The following is a 14599-nucleotide window of genomic DNA, read 5'->3' as shown; positions in this document are numbered from 1 at the left end:
CGGGTTCTGGTGTGAACCGAACCAGGGGGGGGGGTTCGGCTCATCCTTCATGATCTACAAGAAGGTTGCTAAATGCAAATTGGACAGATACATAAAAACCCACTAGTTAGGTCCCAGATATAAACTGGTCCTGTAGGTAATTCCCGAGCCAAATTAGTCAAGGAAAATGGGGTGTACAGAGGAGGCCTGAGGGCTACAAAACAAGATTTCTCTCTTTTTGGGAGGTGACCTGGGTGGATGCTATACTAAGTCAACAACGCCCAAAGTCAAGTCACTATGAATGCCTACACAGCATATCTTTTGAAAAATTGTGAAACTGCTTATTATCTAGAAAGCTGTACACAGTAATTGCCCAAGTGGCTGGATGAATCCTCTCATAGCAAACACAGTTTTGACACAGAGAATCTTATTGACAGCGCTTTATTGAAGTACATATGGTCTATATAGATACTTATACACACACACAGTATACCATAGACTATAGTTTGAAAAAAGAATACTACAAAATCATTAAGTTGAAACATTGAGTTTATAAATGTATATTGAGTTTATAAATGTAGTTTACAGCATCGTCCTGTTAAAAAAAAAAAAGTCCTGGTTGGATTTATGCTAAAAATCTGAACATTCTGCCTTAAATTAGTATAACTGCGCAGGCTTACATAAATCAATTATATTTGGCCGCTATTTAGCTTTATTTACTTTTGCGTGTACCCAACTCTTCGGCTTGTTTTAGAGGACATAGTATGTAGTGTGTGAAGTGACACTTGAGAAAGCAGTCATGGTCAGAATTTGGGTGACCTCTGACCTTCTGAATTAAGCTACTAGACACAAACAAGTAAGTGACATTTAATAAGGGGGCATATATAAATGAATGATGGGTACACCTGCACAGGTATAACAATTTAAGACCAAAGGGACTATTTATATAAAAAATAGCTGAACAAATTTCACAAGCTTTCGCTTAGCCGTCACTAATTCTCTCCTTATTTTTCCAAATACATTTAATTTCTTTCCGTTTTTTAGAGTGGAACATGTTCCTGTACCTGCAGCCACTGGGGGATCCACTGTCTCTGTGTGACATCAGTACGGGAAGAAGTTCCCTGTGCCAGCTGTCACTTTTTGAAATTGGCGCAGCCATGTGAGGATCCCCCCACACAGCCACCTCATTCATTTACACAGCTGTGTGTGTGAATGAACTTCAAGCCTGGACAACCTATGCGTCTGTCAGCTTGTATTTCTCAATGAACTACCACGGTACTGTAGAGCACCATGGTAGTTTATTGATTCTTCCTGTCAGTAAATATGCTTGCCTGTATGGGATGTATGGGCACACAAGATACACTGACAGTTCTGCAAGAGACCTGCATGGCACCAGCTATCTGCTGATTGCTGGTGCAAGCTTTCAAGGCTCCAATAAAAAATAATAATAAATGCACTTTTTATTACCTGCAATAAAATGTGTATTTTTTTATTTTTTTTTAAGTGAACTTATCCTTTAAGTTATGTCAGGAAATAACTACATTTTGTCCACTAGAAGGAGCTGATAATCATAGGAAATAAACATGTTAGGCAAAATACTTTGAGAATCTGTGATGACTGGCCAAATGTTTTTGATATTTATTCAGCAATTTATTTTAAAAATAGACTTCTGAAGGTTATAATCCTAATATAAGTCTAGTCATGACTAGTTATCTTAAAGATAACATTTTTGAAAACCTCCTAGTGCACTTGGCCCAAATTAATACACATGTCTAGGCATATAAACTTGTGATACTATTAAACTTTCACCAAAATCATTTTTCATTTTTAAAGTACACTGCTTGACATAGAATGTATATTTCCAGAACAAAGAAATATTGATATTCATACACGTATGCCATTAAATTATCTGTGGAGAAAAGTGTTGGCATCTCTGTGAACAGCTCTTGCAGCTTTCAGACCAGTTTTAATAGCTGTGTCAATCCAGCCATGGGGAGCTGAAGTGTGTTCCCCAGCAAAATATATTCTGCCTTCAGGTTTAGCCAGGTACTCAAACAAGTTACTATACTGATATGGGATGAAATGGGCGAATGCACCCATGGAATATGAATCCAGGCTCCACCTCTTCACCACAGACTTAGGACAAAGGCGTCGGAGCTCCTTCTCTGATCTCAAGTGGATGGCAGCCAAGTCTTCAAAAACAATGTCAACGCACTCTTCATCACTGAGGGATAGAAAGAACGAAGACTCGTCTGACAAAGTGTATGATGCAAGGAGGACCCCTCTTCCTCCGGTGAAGTTGTGACTTGGGTAATAGATATAACGCGATGGGCGATCGGTGATACTTCTCCCACCAACAATACCATCCTTTTCCCAGAAACTCTCAGTGCAGCCCAGTAAGATTTTAGTGGCACTTGCATAGTGGATGTTACCTAATGCAAAATCCTTCTCATTGGTCAGAGGAGGACTGAATTTAATACGTTTGGTTGCCTTTGCGGTGGATGTTACAATGACATAGTCTGCGATTATGCTGGTGGGAGGAGTGGTCCTATCTTTACGGTAGTAGACGATCACAGATTTTTCATTCCTCATGACTTTAACTACAGTGGATTTCAATTTGATCACATTTCCCAAATATTTGGCCAAGGCCAGGGGCAATTGATCGAAGCCTCCAGTGATCTCATCTAACCTGGTGAAATAGAATATTTTTTGAATTAGGTCATACTTATCTATGATATTTTTCTATAAGTCATTAAATATAATCATTTAACCATCTAACATTTTACCACCCACATACAGCAAATGGTGGCTCCTTCATACAATTTGTGCTTTTTTTAAATATTCATGTCAGACCCTCACCTAGATTAAGGTCTGATATAGATGTTAATTGACCCCAACACAAAAAAAAATGAAAGTGTAGCTTTGTGCAAAACTTTTTTTTAAGGAAGGGTTAGAACCCCTGTATTATTTTTATTGAAAAGAAAGTAATGGGAAATCCAAAATTTCCAGAAATAAGAGGAAAGATTGACTCTGCTACACTGTAGCATCTCCATGTGAGGAAATCTCCCTAATGGAACACATGTTTTTGTTTTGTTTTGGTGAGTTGGCAGGCATCTTAACCACTTCAGCCCAAGAAGGATTTACCTCCTTCCTGACCAGAGCAATTTGGCATTGTGCTGTTTTAACTGGTAATTGCACGGCTATGCAATGCTGTACCCAAACAAAATTTGCATCCCTTTTTCCCACAAATAGAGCTTTCCTTTGGTGGCATTTGATCACCTCTCCAATTTTTATTTTTGCAATATAAACGAAAAAAAGGCAGAAAATTTTGAAAAAAAATTATATTTTCTACTTTTTGCTATAAAAAAAATACAATAATCTCAATTTTAGTCATGTATTTAGGCCAAAAAGCATTCAGCCACATGTCCCCAAGGAATTTGCTGAGAGGCTTGTTGAGCACATTGAATATTTTATTTTTTTGTCACAAGTGATTGAAAAATTACCCCAAAAAAAATTTGTTAACACAAAGTTGTCACTGAAATGATATATTGCTCAGACATGTAATGGGCATATGTGAAATTACACCCCAAAATACATTCTTCTGCTTCTCCTGAATACGGGGATACCACATGTGTAGAACTTTTTGGCAGTCTAGCCACGTACCCCAAAAACCAAGCACCACCATCAGGATTTCTAAGGGTGTACATTTTTGATTTCACTCCTCACTACCTATCACAGTTTCAGAGGCCATGAAATGCCCACATAGCATAAAAGCCCCTCAAATAACACAATTTTGGAAAGTAGACACCCCAAGCTATTTGCTGAGAGGCATTTTGAGTCCATGGAAAATTTTATATTTTGCCACAAGTGTATTTCAGGCCAGCGTGCTGGAAATTTATCGTCACCTACCTACAAATCGCACACTGCTCAGCGCTTGAGGATTTAATTTTAAAAGAAAAATATAGCAATCTTTAGACTACTCCTTATGATTACTAAATGATTCAATCAAATAAATAATAGAACAATAAGTTTCGTGTGCGTTCCAGTACTCGTTCGTGAACCAACCAAGGTACCAGGAAGTAAGCCGAACGCACAGAGCGGTCGTTCGCGGTAACCGAAGGGGCTCACCACGAGTAACTCAGGCACAGTACACTTATCCTATGCGATTTGATTGAATATATTTGGAACGCTGATTTTGTATGGGGGGTTTTAATAAAGGTTTTAAAACAGTATCACACTATGTCAGTATGATTTTGTCTCCTTTATGAGTACTGGACCATCCTATTATGGAGATATCAAGCGACCAATGAATTTAAAGTTTTGAAGGCTCCCATTTCTTTGATTTCCCACGACTAAACAACTCAGTGGTTTGGTTTATTGGAGGCTCATACATCCTTGATTTTCTGGTGAGTGCATCCCCTTGGGGGGTTTGTATTTGGAGAGCACATAAGGTGGAAAAAAGCGCCAGGTGGAAAGTGGTTTTGATCCTTTTTTCTTCTCTTCACTCATTGGACTCTATCACCAGTCTTTCAAGAGCACATATGAACTAATATCTGAATAAGATTTTGTATATTGAGCGCTGCTATATATATATATTTAAATTGTGGACTTTTTTGAAGTTTTATCTATTTTTTTATGTATATATTTTGCCACAAGTATCGGGAAAATTACAATTTTGTTTTCAGAGAGTAATCGATAAATGATATACTGCTGAAACATACCATGTGCATATGTGAAATTACACCCCAAAATACATTCTGCTGCTTCTCCCGAGTAAGGAGATGCCACATATGTAGGACTTTTTGGCAGTCTAGCCGCGTACAGGACCCAGAAAACCAAGCACTGCATTCAGACTTTCTAAGGGCATAAATTCTTGATTTCACTCCTCATTACCTAACACAGTTTTGGAGACCATGAAATGCCCAGATAGCACAAAACCCCCTCAGATGACCCAATTTTGGAAAGTAGACACCCCAAGCTATTTTCTGGCATGTTGAGGCATGTTGAGTATTTTGCAGATCTCACTTTTGTCACAAAGTTTTGAAAATGTTGTAAGGATTAAGGGGTGTCTAAACAAAAAATGGTTGACCTTATGTCTTACTAAATACATGTATTTTTCTATCCTTCTCTGTAAAATAAGGATTCGTCATCTTTAGTCACGTACTCATCAAGAAGAGGCCGCATCAGCCCTAAAAAGCAGTCTACGCCCAGAAGATTGTCTTATCAGCTGATAACACCCGGAGAATTGTCTTTCCTTTGCAAAAATTTTGTTTTTTTACATTTGCTGATGTTTGCCCTTTTCTGTCTATAAAAGATGTAATAAAGAAGCCTCAGAGCCAGAGTCAGTCAGAGACAGTCAGAGTTAACGACGGACTTCTGAGCAGAAATACTGAATAATATCTCCGTGTCTCTTTGCTTGGATAAGAACTCTAACTAACAATTGGGAAACGGTAACATAACCTGACAAATAGGTGACTTGTTGAGGTCACACCTAACATTTCTGGCGCCGCGAACACGGACTCGCTGAAGAAACTACAAGAGGCGAACGAACATAAGGACGAAACAAAAAGGCCGGGCACATCAAGAACCACAGACAAATCCTGCGCAGGTAAGAAAAGCTTTATTTTCTTATAAACTCTGTGCTTCTTAGATTTGTGCCCACCTGATCTGTCTGAATTGTTCTTCAGGTAAACACCAACCTCTGTAGTAAGCGGGTCTTGAAATTAATATTTTGGCTTATGTTACCGTTGTTTCTTGTCTGTCTACTTGTCATCTGTCTGTTGTGAATGAAATAAGCCCTGTTTGTATGGTGTGAATTGAAACATATATCATCCCAATGGGTAACGGAATGCGCCCTTAACTCGTAAGAGTACTTTGGGGGTCCGACACTTAAGTTTGATATACGCTTTTTGATTCATGAGCCTAAAAACGGGTTGAAAGTATAAGTCCTGACTGCCTCAATAAAGCAGGAATAAGAAACGAATGCTGAGAGATTCCATGGTAATGGGAAGGGAAATAAGGTCTCCACAAAGTCCCGGAGACCTAGTCATATGTGTTTGGCCACCAAAAGGGAATGCTTGTATATGTTGTAGCCGTCAGTCTGGTCATAATATTTGTCAGTTGGCTAGCATATAAAGTAATTCGATCTCATCTAGGAGAGGTTTTTAGTATTTTGGCACCCTAGGAGGAGAAGGCAACGAGACACTTAGTAAGTGATCCAAACGCCACCTAGGCAGGACTGTCAAAATGGGCCAGACACATGGTAAACCCCAGGAGGAATCTCAGAAATGTTATGCTGTTAAAGACATAATTACAATGTTGTATGGGAAGGATAAGGCACAGGGCACAAATAGGATTCTCAAGAAATTGGGGATGGATGGAGAAAATGGATTAAGTGTAGAAGGTTGGGAAGAAATAAAGAGAGACAGACAGGGAGAGATATTGCAGAACAGATGGGTATCACAAATACAATGTTTAATTAAGGTTTCCAACAGGGCTGAAGAGGAGGGATGGGAGTATTGTCAGGAAAAGGGTGGATGGGATATGAAGGTCCGACACAAAAGTCTTCCTTCTGCTCCCGGCGATAGGGTAAATACGGGAGGTACTCCACCCCCTTATAACACTACCACACCAGGTAATGAAAGACCAAAACTTTATCCTTCCTTAAGAGGAAGAGGATGGGTATGCCGAGTATGCGGTATCCAGAATACAGACTGGGCACAGGAATGTGTACATTGCGGAGCTCAAAGACCAGAGCCCGTAGCTCCAGTCCATAGTCGGACTAGGGTAATACAAGTAAATAATCCAAATGCGGGTCAAGCAGGACAGCCACCTACAGTGACCCGACAAGTCGTTCTGAGGACATGGACACCTTGGTCGGCTGACACTCTTATGGCATTAATACAGAATGCTCCTGATCCCGTAGCAAAACCTGCCGCATTCTGTAGATTCGTGACACAATTACTAGACACACATGAAGCAACTTGGCAAGATGGGGAAGATATATGTAGACATAAAATGACACTAACGATGTTTAATCAATTTATGAATGAAATTGCTCCACATAGACCACAAGGGGATCCAGCGGCAGATCCACCAGGAGTACATCCCCGTCATATAGACTCTAGACCCCTGTTTATTGCTCAGTTACGAGAATTTTGCCAAGGGAAACAGCAGGAAAGGGGTTCGACAGCGCCCATAAAACAGGCCCCAGGTCAGACTGTTACAGAATTTTACCTCAACATGGAAAGCATGATGGCTGACGAAGGTCTAGATTTAGCCTTACCCGTCACCATTAGGGCTTTCAATCGACAGTTTATGGAAGGACTAGTACCCCAAATAGGTGACAAACTGAAGGCATGTACTCCCGAATGGAGAGCCATACGGGACAGAGGAACATTGTTGCAGAAAGCACAAGGCATAGAGGCTGATTTAGCAGAAACTAAACCCAGAAGGACACCGGGAGTTAACACTGTTGCCCGGGTCAATGAAGGAGGGAATTCCTCCCGTAAACCTCTTACCTGTTATTACTGAAACAAGGTGGGACATATAAAAAGAGACTGTAGGAAAAGGATAAAAGACGAACAGGAAGGAAACACGGACAGAGACACGAGGGACTACAGACAGAGGCGTACCAATGATAGGGACGATCCGACCGCATGACTTGCCCCAGTCCTAGCTGAATCAGAGAACAAAATGCTCCACATGTTGATGAAGGTGGAAGGTAAACATATTCCTTGTTTGGTTGACACAGGAGCGTCACGCAGTCTGTTGTCTGATTCAGTAGTCCCTCCACACATGACATCCCGTGACACCATACCCATAAGTGGTTATGACGGACTCCTGACTGATGCCCCACTGACTAAACCTTAAAAAGTAAAAATAGGGGGAATGGCAACCGCCTGACACTTGTGTATTGTTGCAATATGTAGACTTGTTTAAAAGCCACTCTCTCATTGTTACAATTCCTGGCTGAAAAAGGGTGCAAGGTGAATAGAACTAAGTTACAGGTATGTCAGAAAAAGGTTGTCTTTTTGGGCCACTGTATATCCCAGGGTACTCGACATCTCACTGAAGACCGAGTCCAGGCCATAAGACAAATGAATATCCCACGCAATTTTAAGCAACTTCGTATGTTTCTGGGAATGGTGTCATATTGTAGACAATGGATACCACATGCCAGTTCTCTGATGCAGCCATTATATGATTGCTTGAAAATAGTACCCTATGTACTCACAGAAGCAGGTCATGAATCTTTTAGCACCTTAAAAAGGTTACTAATTTTGGCACCTGCGATCGGGATCCCTGACTATACCAAAACATTTCATTTGTACATTGCTGAAATCACGGGACACGCAACAGGGGTGTTGACACAACAACACATCAAACAAAGGCCGGTAGCATACTTCTCGGCGGCTCTCGATCCTGTCTCTAGAGGATCACCGTCCTGTGTACGAGCAGTTGCAGCAGTGTCAATTATCATTGACAAATCCTCAGAAATTGTCTTAGACAATCCTGTAGTGGTACATACCACACATGACATACACGCCATCTTATCACAGGTCCAGCCAAAACACATATCAATGGCAAGGCAGCTGCGTCTACAATGCACCTTGCTCCTACCCCCCAATGTTACCTTTCAGCGATGCACTTCTTTTAACTTAGCACAGCTTTTACCATTACAGACAGATTTGACAGGGGGGAGTAATGATGATAATGGTGTAGATACAGCACAAGATACTCAGGATTCTGACACACTTTCATTTCATGACATAACATCTGATGAACACGATTGTTTTCAACTTATGGAACAAGAAACCACGGGGTTCCCACATGTCACAGACATACCCATTGCAAATGCAGAACACACACTGTACATAGATGGTAGTAGATTTGCCGATGACAAAGGTAAATATCACACAGGTTATGCTGTGGTAACGGACACACAGGTAATTGAGGCAAAGTCACTACCAGCACACATGTCGGCACAAGAAGCGGAACTAACCGCTCTAGAGAAAGCCCTAGAACACTTGGAGGGACAAGAAGGGAACATTTACACTGATTCCGCATACGCCTACGGTGTTGCACATGATTATGGCCACATATGGAAAGCTAGAGGTTACCTTACAGCAGCAGGCACACCTGTTAAACATGGTGAAGGAATCAAAAGAGTCCTGAACAATCTTCAAAAGGTTATAAGAGTAGCCATCATGAAGATAGCGGCACACACGAGCGCAAAAACAACTGAGGCAAAAGGAAACGCATTTGCAGATTTAACTGCAAAGAAGGCAGCTCTAGGGGAAGTAAGCCCTGAGACCTTAGCCACGGTACAGGTGAGTATGCCCGAAACCACATGGCAGCAGCTAATGGAACTACAGGAACAAGCAGGGGCTATTGAGAAGGACCGTTGGGTTAAGGAGGGAGCTGCACCAGGCCTTGACAATGTATGGAGAGAAGGAGACAAAATATGTCTACCCGCTTCTCTATACCCCGCAATGGCAGCGGCTGTCCACTTACCCACTCATGTCAGCTCCAATTCTATGTATAGGATTGTAAGCCAAGGATGGCTAGCCCCTGGATTCAGTAGTACTGCAAGGAACTACTGTGCTGCATGCCAAATCTGTCTGATTAATAACCCAGGACAGAGAGTGAAAACCCCACGTAAACATCAGGTCCGGGCCCAATATCCCTTTCAGAGACTGCAGATTGACTACATACAAATGCCTAAGAGCGGCCCCTTTGAATTTGTTCTCGTGTGCATCTGCCTATTTTCAGGCTGGCCCGAAAGTTATCCTGTGAAATCAGCTACGGCAAAAGCCACCGCCAAGAAACTGATTACTGAGCTGATACCTAGGTTTGGTCTCCCAGAAACAATAGAATCAGATAGGGGGACACATTTCACGGGAGAAATAATGCAAAATGTGATGGCAATGTTAGGGGTTCAACAAAGTTTTCATACTCCTTACCACCCACAGAGTTCAGGATCAGTAGAAAGAGTAAATGGTACAATCAAGCTGAAAATACAAAAAGCTATGCAGGAGTTAAACAAACCATGGCCTGAGTGCCTAGCTTTAGCTTTGTTCTCTATTAGGTACACCCCAACAGGAAAAACAGGGTTATCCCCATATGAAATACTGTTTGGAAGTGCACCTAGATTAGGTTTATATTTTCCTCAAAGTATGCAAATACAATGTGATAGTTTAACTACGTATGTAATACAGTTGCAACAGCGTCTGACTAAAATCCACAAGAGTGTGTATTCTTCTCTTCCAGACCCTAATTCTGTCACAGGTACACACGATCTACAACCAGGAGACTATGTGTATGTAAAGAAACATACCAGAAAGACACTGGAACCAAGGTTTGAAGGTCCTTTCCAGGTGCTATTGATTACAGCAACCTCAGTGAAATTGGAAGGGAAACCTACCTGGATCCACGCTTCTCATTGTAAAAAGGAGCCAGTTGGCAAATGACAACATGTATCTTTTTATTGTTTCAGTAATTCTGGCTAATAGTTTGGTTACCTCACAGAATAAAATACACAAGGATGAAGGATTTTCTAAAAAAATGTTATTACTGAAGTTTAAATATGCTTATGCCCAGAAGTCAGGATATGAGAAATGTTGGATTTGTAGCAAATTACACCCCAGCACAGCAAGTATACCACTGATGGCAGTTCCTATAAACTATACTGATCTTGCTAACAGTAGCATTAACATAATTAGAACAAATACCAATGAGACAGTAATGTTTAAGTCAAATGGTCTCGCCTTTTCCCCTGATTGGTGTTTCAACTTAGGGAACACAACGGGAGGAAATGGAGAATGCCAAGACAGCAAGTTTAATTTGTCCATTGTCGTATTAAATGGAAGCTTCTATCCCAGTAATTCCAGCACACACCAGACATTATCTGACTTCCTCACTAACATTGTGGATAATAATGTTAGGTGGTTAGTATCCAACTTATCCCTCTATGGATACACCTCTCGTTATAGAAATGATATCAGTTCAAGATCAGTAGCACTGGGAAATAATATATATATCTGTTGTGAGGATAAATGTTATACTTGGATACCTAGAAGAGCTCAGGGATGGTGCTACCTCGCAAGTTTAGTACCAGTAATGGGAGTAGTAGGTGATGAACGAGGTGATCACCTATTAGAAGCTAGCATGCATCCTAGATATCCCCTCAGGTATCGTAGTAAAAGAGAAATATTCCTGAAGAAGGACATGGCATGGGCTTGGTTCCCGTCCTGAACAGGATGGGGTATAGACTTAATGAAAAGACTAAATAACTATACAGGAATTATTAATGATGTTTTGGAGAAAAACTCTGATGACATTACTAAGTTAAATCTGGAGACCAGAGCCATCAGACAACAATTAGAATTACATGAATTAGCAATTGAAAGTATGAGTGCAGCACTGACAGGACTCTGTGAAACTACTGAGGACTATGAGTGCTGTACTTGGATACATAACACCAGCATTGAGGTACCTGACTATTATGACATCATTGCACAACACTGTACGGAAGTAAAGAATTTACAAGAGAAGGCCCGAAATATTGGTCGCGACTGGGATCGGTTTGGTGGAACTTTTAGTTTCTCAGGGTTATTCTCTTGGGTTAAGAAGGCAGCAATGACGATTATAGTGGTGCTCTTATTCGTATTTTTCTTTTATGCATGCTTTAAGTTGTTTATGTGCTTTTGCAAGAAAGCCAAGGTAAATGATGCGGAAAAGATGGAACTTTTGTGAAGATAGGTAGATTTAGTTTCTTGACATCACCCATCTGTCAGAAAAGCCACTCTTCCTGAATTTTAGATGTTGGTACTGTCCAGGGGGATGGGTGTATACCCCTCTGACAACTCGCGGTCAGGGAGAGTACTCTGGATATAGGCTGACTAGAACTTGTTCAGGTGGACCCAGGGCAAGAGGGAGGGGTGATGTCAAAGGGGGAAATGTAAGGATTAAGGGGTGTCTAAACAAAAAATGGTTGACCTTATGTCTTACTAAATACATGTATTTTTCTATCCTTCTCTGTAAAATAAGGATTCGTCATCTTTAGTCACGTACTCATCAAGAAGAGGCCGCATCAGCCCTAAAAAGCAGTCTACGCCCAGAAGATTGTCTTATCAGCTGATAACACCCGGAGAATTGTCTTTCCTTTGCAAAAATGTTGTTTTTTTACATTTGCTGATGTTTGCCCTTTTCTGTCTATAAAAGATGTAATAAAGAAGCCTCAGAGCCAGAGTCAGTCAGAGACAGTCAGAGTTAACGACGGACTTCTGAGCAGAAATACTGAATAATATCTCCGTGTCTCTTTGCTTGGATAAGAACTCTAACTAACAATTGGGAAACGGTAACATAACCTGACAAATAGGTGACTTGTTGAGGTCACACCTAACAATGTCTTCATTTTCCAAAACAAATGAGAGCTGCAAAATACTCACCATGTCTCTCAGTAAATAGCTTGGGGTGTCTACTTTCCAAAATGGAGTCATTTGAGGGGCTTTTATGCTATCTGGGCATTTCATGGCCTTGGAAACTGTGATAGGCAGTGAGGCGTGAAATCACAAATTTACGCCCTTAGAAAGCCTGAAGGCGGTGCTTGGTTTACTGAGGCCTGTACATGACTAGACTGCCAAAAAGTCTCACACATATGGTATCCCTGTACTCAAGAGAAGCAGCGGAATGTATTTTAGGGTGTCCTTTCAGATATTTCCATGGCATGTTTGAGCAATATATAATTTAGTGACAACTTTGTGGGAAAAAAAAATATTGTAATATTCTCTAAACTTGTGGCAAAATATAAAATATTCCATGGACTCATTATGCCTATCAGCAAATAGCTTGAGGTGTCTACTTTCCAAAAAGGGGTCATTTCGAGGGGTTTTGACCTGTGATGGTATTTTATGCACAACATTAGAAGCTTATGCCACACATCACCCACTTTTCTAACCACTTGAAGACAAAGCCCTTTCTGACACTTTTTGTTAACATGAAAATATTTGTTTCATGTTAACAAAAAGTTAGCATGTGAAATTTACTCTGAACCCCCAAAAATTATATATTTTTTTAAAGCAAAGACCCTACAGATTAAAATGGTGGGTTTGAATTTTAATCCACTAAAACACACTATATTGCCCAAATGCACATAGATACCAACATGACATGCTTTAAAATTGCACACAACCATGCAGCAGCGACAAATTACGTACATTTTTAAAAGCCTTTAACAACCTTACCACTTAAGATTTGCAGAGGGGGTCTACTGCTAAAATTACTGCCCTCGATCTGACATTCACATTGCCTCACATGCATAGTGCAATTGCTGTTTACATATGACACGAGACCGACGCTTGCGTTCACCTTTGCACGTGAGCACGGGGGGACAGGGATGCAGGGATGTTAATTTTTTTTATTTTTATAATTTTTATTGTTATCACAGAGAATGTAAATATCCCCTATGATAGCAATAGGTAGTGACAGGTACTCTTTTGGGGTCTATTACTAGACTCTAGATCTCTCCTCTGCCCTCAAAGCATCTGACCACACCAAGATCGGTGTGATAAGATGCTTTCCCAATTTCCCAATGACACTGTTTATATCCGGCAAAACCAAAGTCATAAAATGCTTGTAGTTTCTGTTTTCTTAGGCCATAGAGATGATTGGAGCTGTTCTTTGATTAGATCAATGGTCAGCTGGTAGGTCCAGCGTCTGCATTATCAGGTTCCCCGGTGGGACAGAAGAGCCAGAGAAAACCAAGGAAGACAATGGGAGGGGATGGGGGGGTGTTCCACTGCTTGTAAAAGCAGTTTAGTGGCTAATTAGCCACTATGATTGCTTTTAAATGGAAGCTGACCGCTTGCTGAAAAGAACGATACCAAAATAATACCAAAAACCTGCAGGCATCATTCTGGTATAACCACTCAAAGTCCAGCACGTATGTTGCTGGTCCTTGTTGGTCATATAGTGTAATGTTCTTTTTTTTCATGCAGCCTGTGGGCTTAACGAAAAAAAGATATTGAGCGGTTGGTATGCCCACCATTAGAATACCACACTGCATCCACCCACTTCTATTGATGGGCGTACATGCACCAATCTTTTTTTTAACTGTAGTGGTGAAATCACTTCCTACAGTCGCTGATTTACGTATCGTGAGAACAAATGCCTCTGCTGTTAAGATAAATAAATCAGTGCTGCAGCTGAATGGTGCGCCTGAAAAGCAAACAATAATCTGTGACAAAAAAAAGTGTAAAAAATATATGCCGAAGCATCCTGCCTCATGCTTTGGCATATATGCTCTTTTTTTTTTAAACTGTAATGGTGAAATCACCTCCTACAGCACTTTATGTATCGTGAGAGAAAACGCTGTTGCTGTCAAGATAAATAAATCAGTGCTGCAGCTGAATGGCGTACCTAAAAACAAAAAAAATGTTAACAATAAAACACAGTAAAGTATAAAAGAATTACATACCTAAAAAAAACAAACATAGTAACAATAAAACATTGCAGTTAAGCATAGAATACAGTAAAAAAGAGCAGAAAAACTGAGAGGGAATAGAGAGAGCGAGAACAATAAAACAACAACTATTTTTGGCTATTTTATTTTATATAT

General features: G+C 40.5%; 1 protein-coding gene across 1 annotated transcript in view; it reads right to left on the bottom strand.

Moving 5' to 3' along the window:
- Positions 1 to 404: 404 nt before the first annotated feature.
- The window catches only part of LOC143934176 (L-amino-acid oxidase-like), a 58218-nt gene continuing 44023 nt past the window's right edge, over positions 405 to 14599 (bottom strand). The window contains exon 7 of the mRNA XM_077457566.1: positions 405 to 2668. Coding sequence (XP_077313692.1) covers positions 1885 to 2668 — 784 coding nt within the window. The 3' untranslated portion in view covers positions 405 to 1884. The remainder of the gene's footprint in view (positions 2669 to 14599) is intronic.

Source organism: Lithobates pipiens, unplaced genomic scaffold (genome assembly GCF_037356315.1).
Source record: "Lithobates pipiens isolate NorthernLeopardFrog02 unplaced genomic scaffold, aLitPip1_a1.2 Scaffold_27, whole genome shotgun sequence".
NCBI classification, from domain to species: Eukaryota; Metazoa; Chordata; class Amphibia; order Anura; family Ranidae; genus Lithobates; species Lithobates pipiens.
This window is presented reverse-complemented; position numbering and strand designations above follow the sequence as displayed.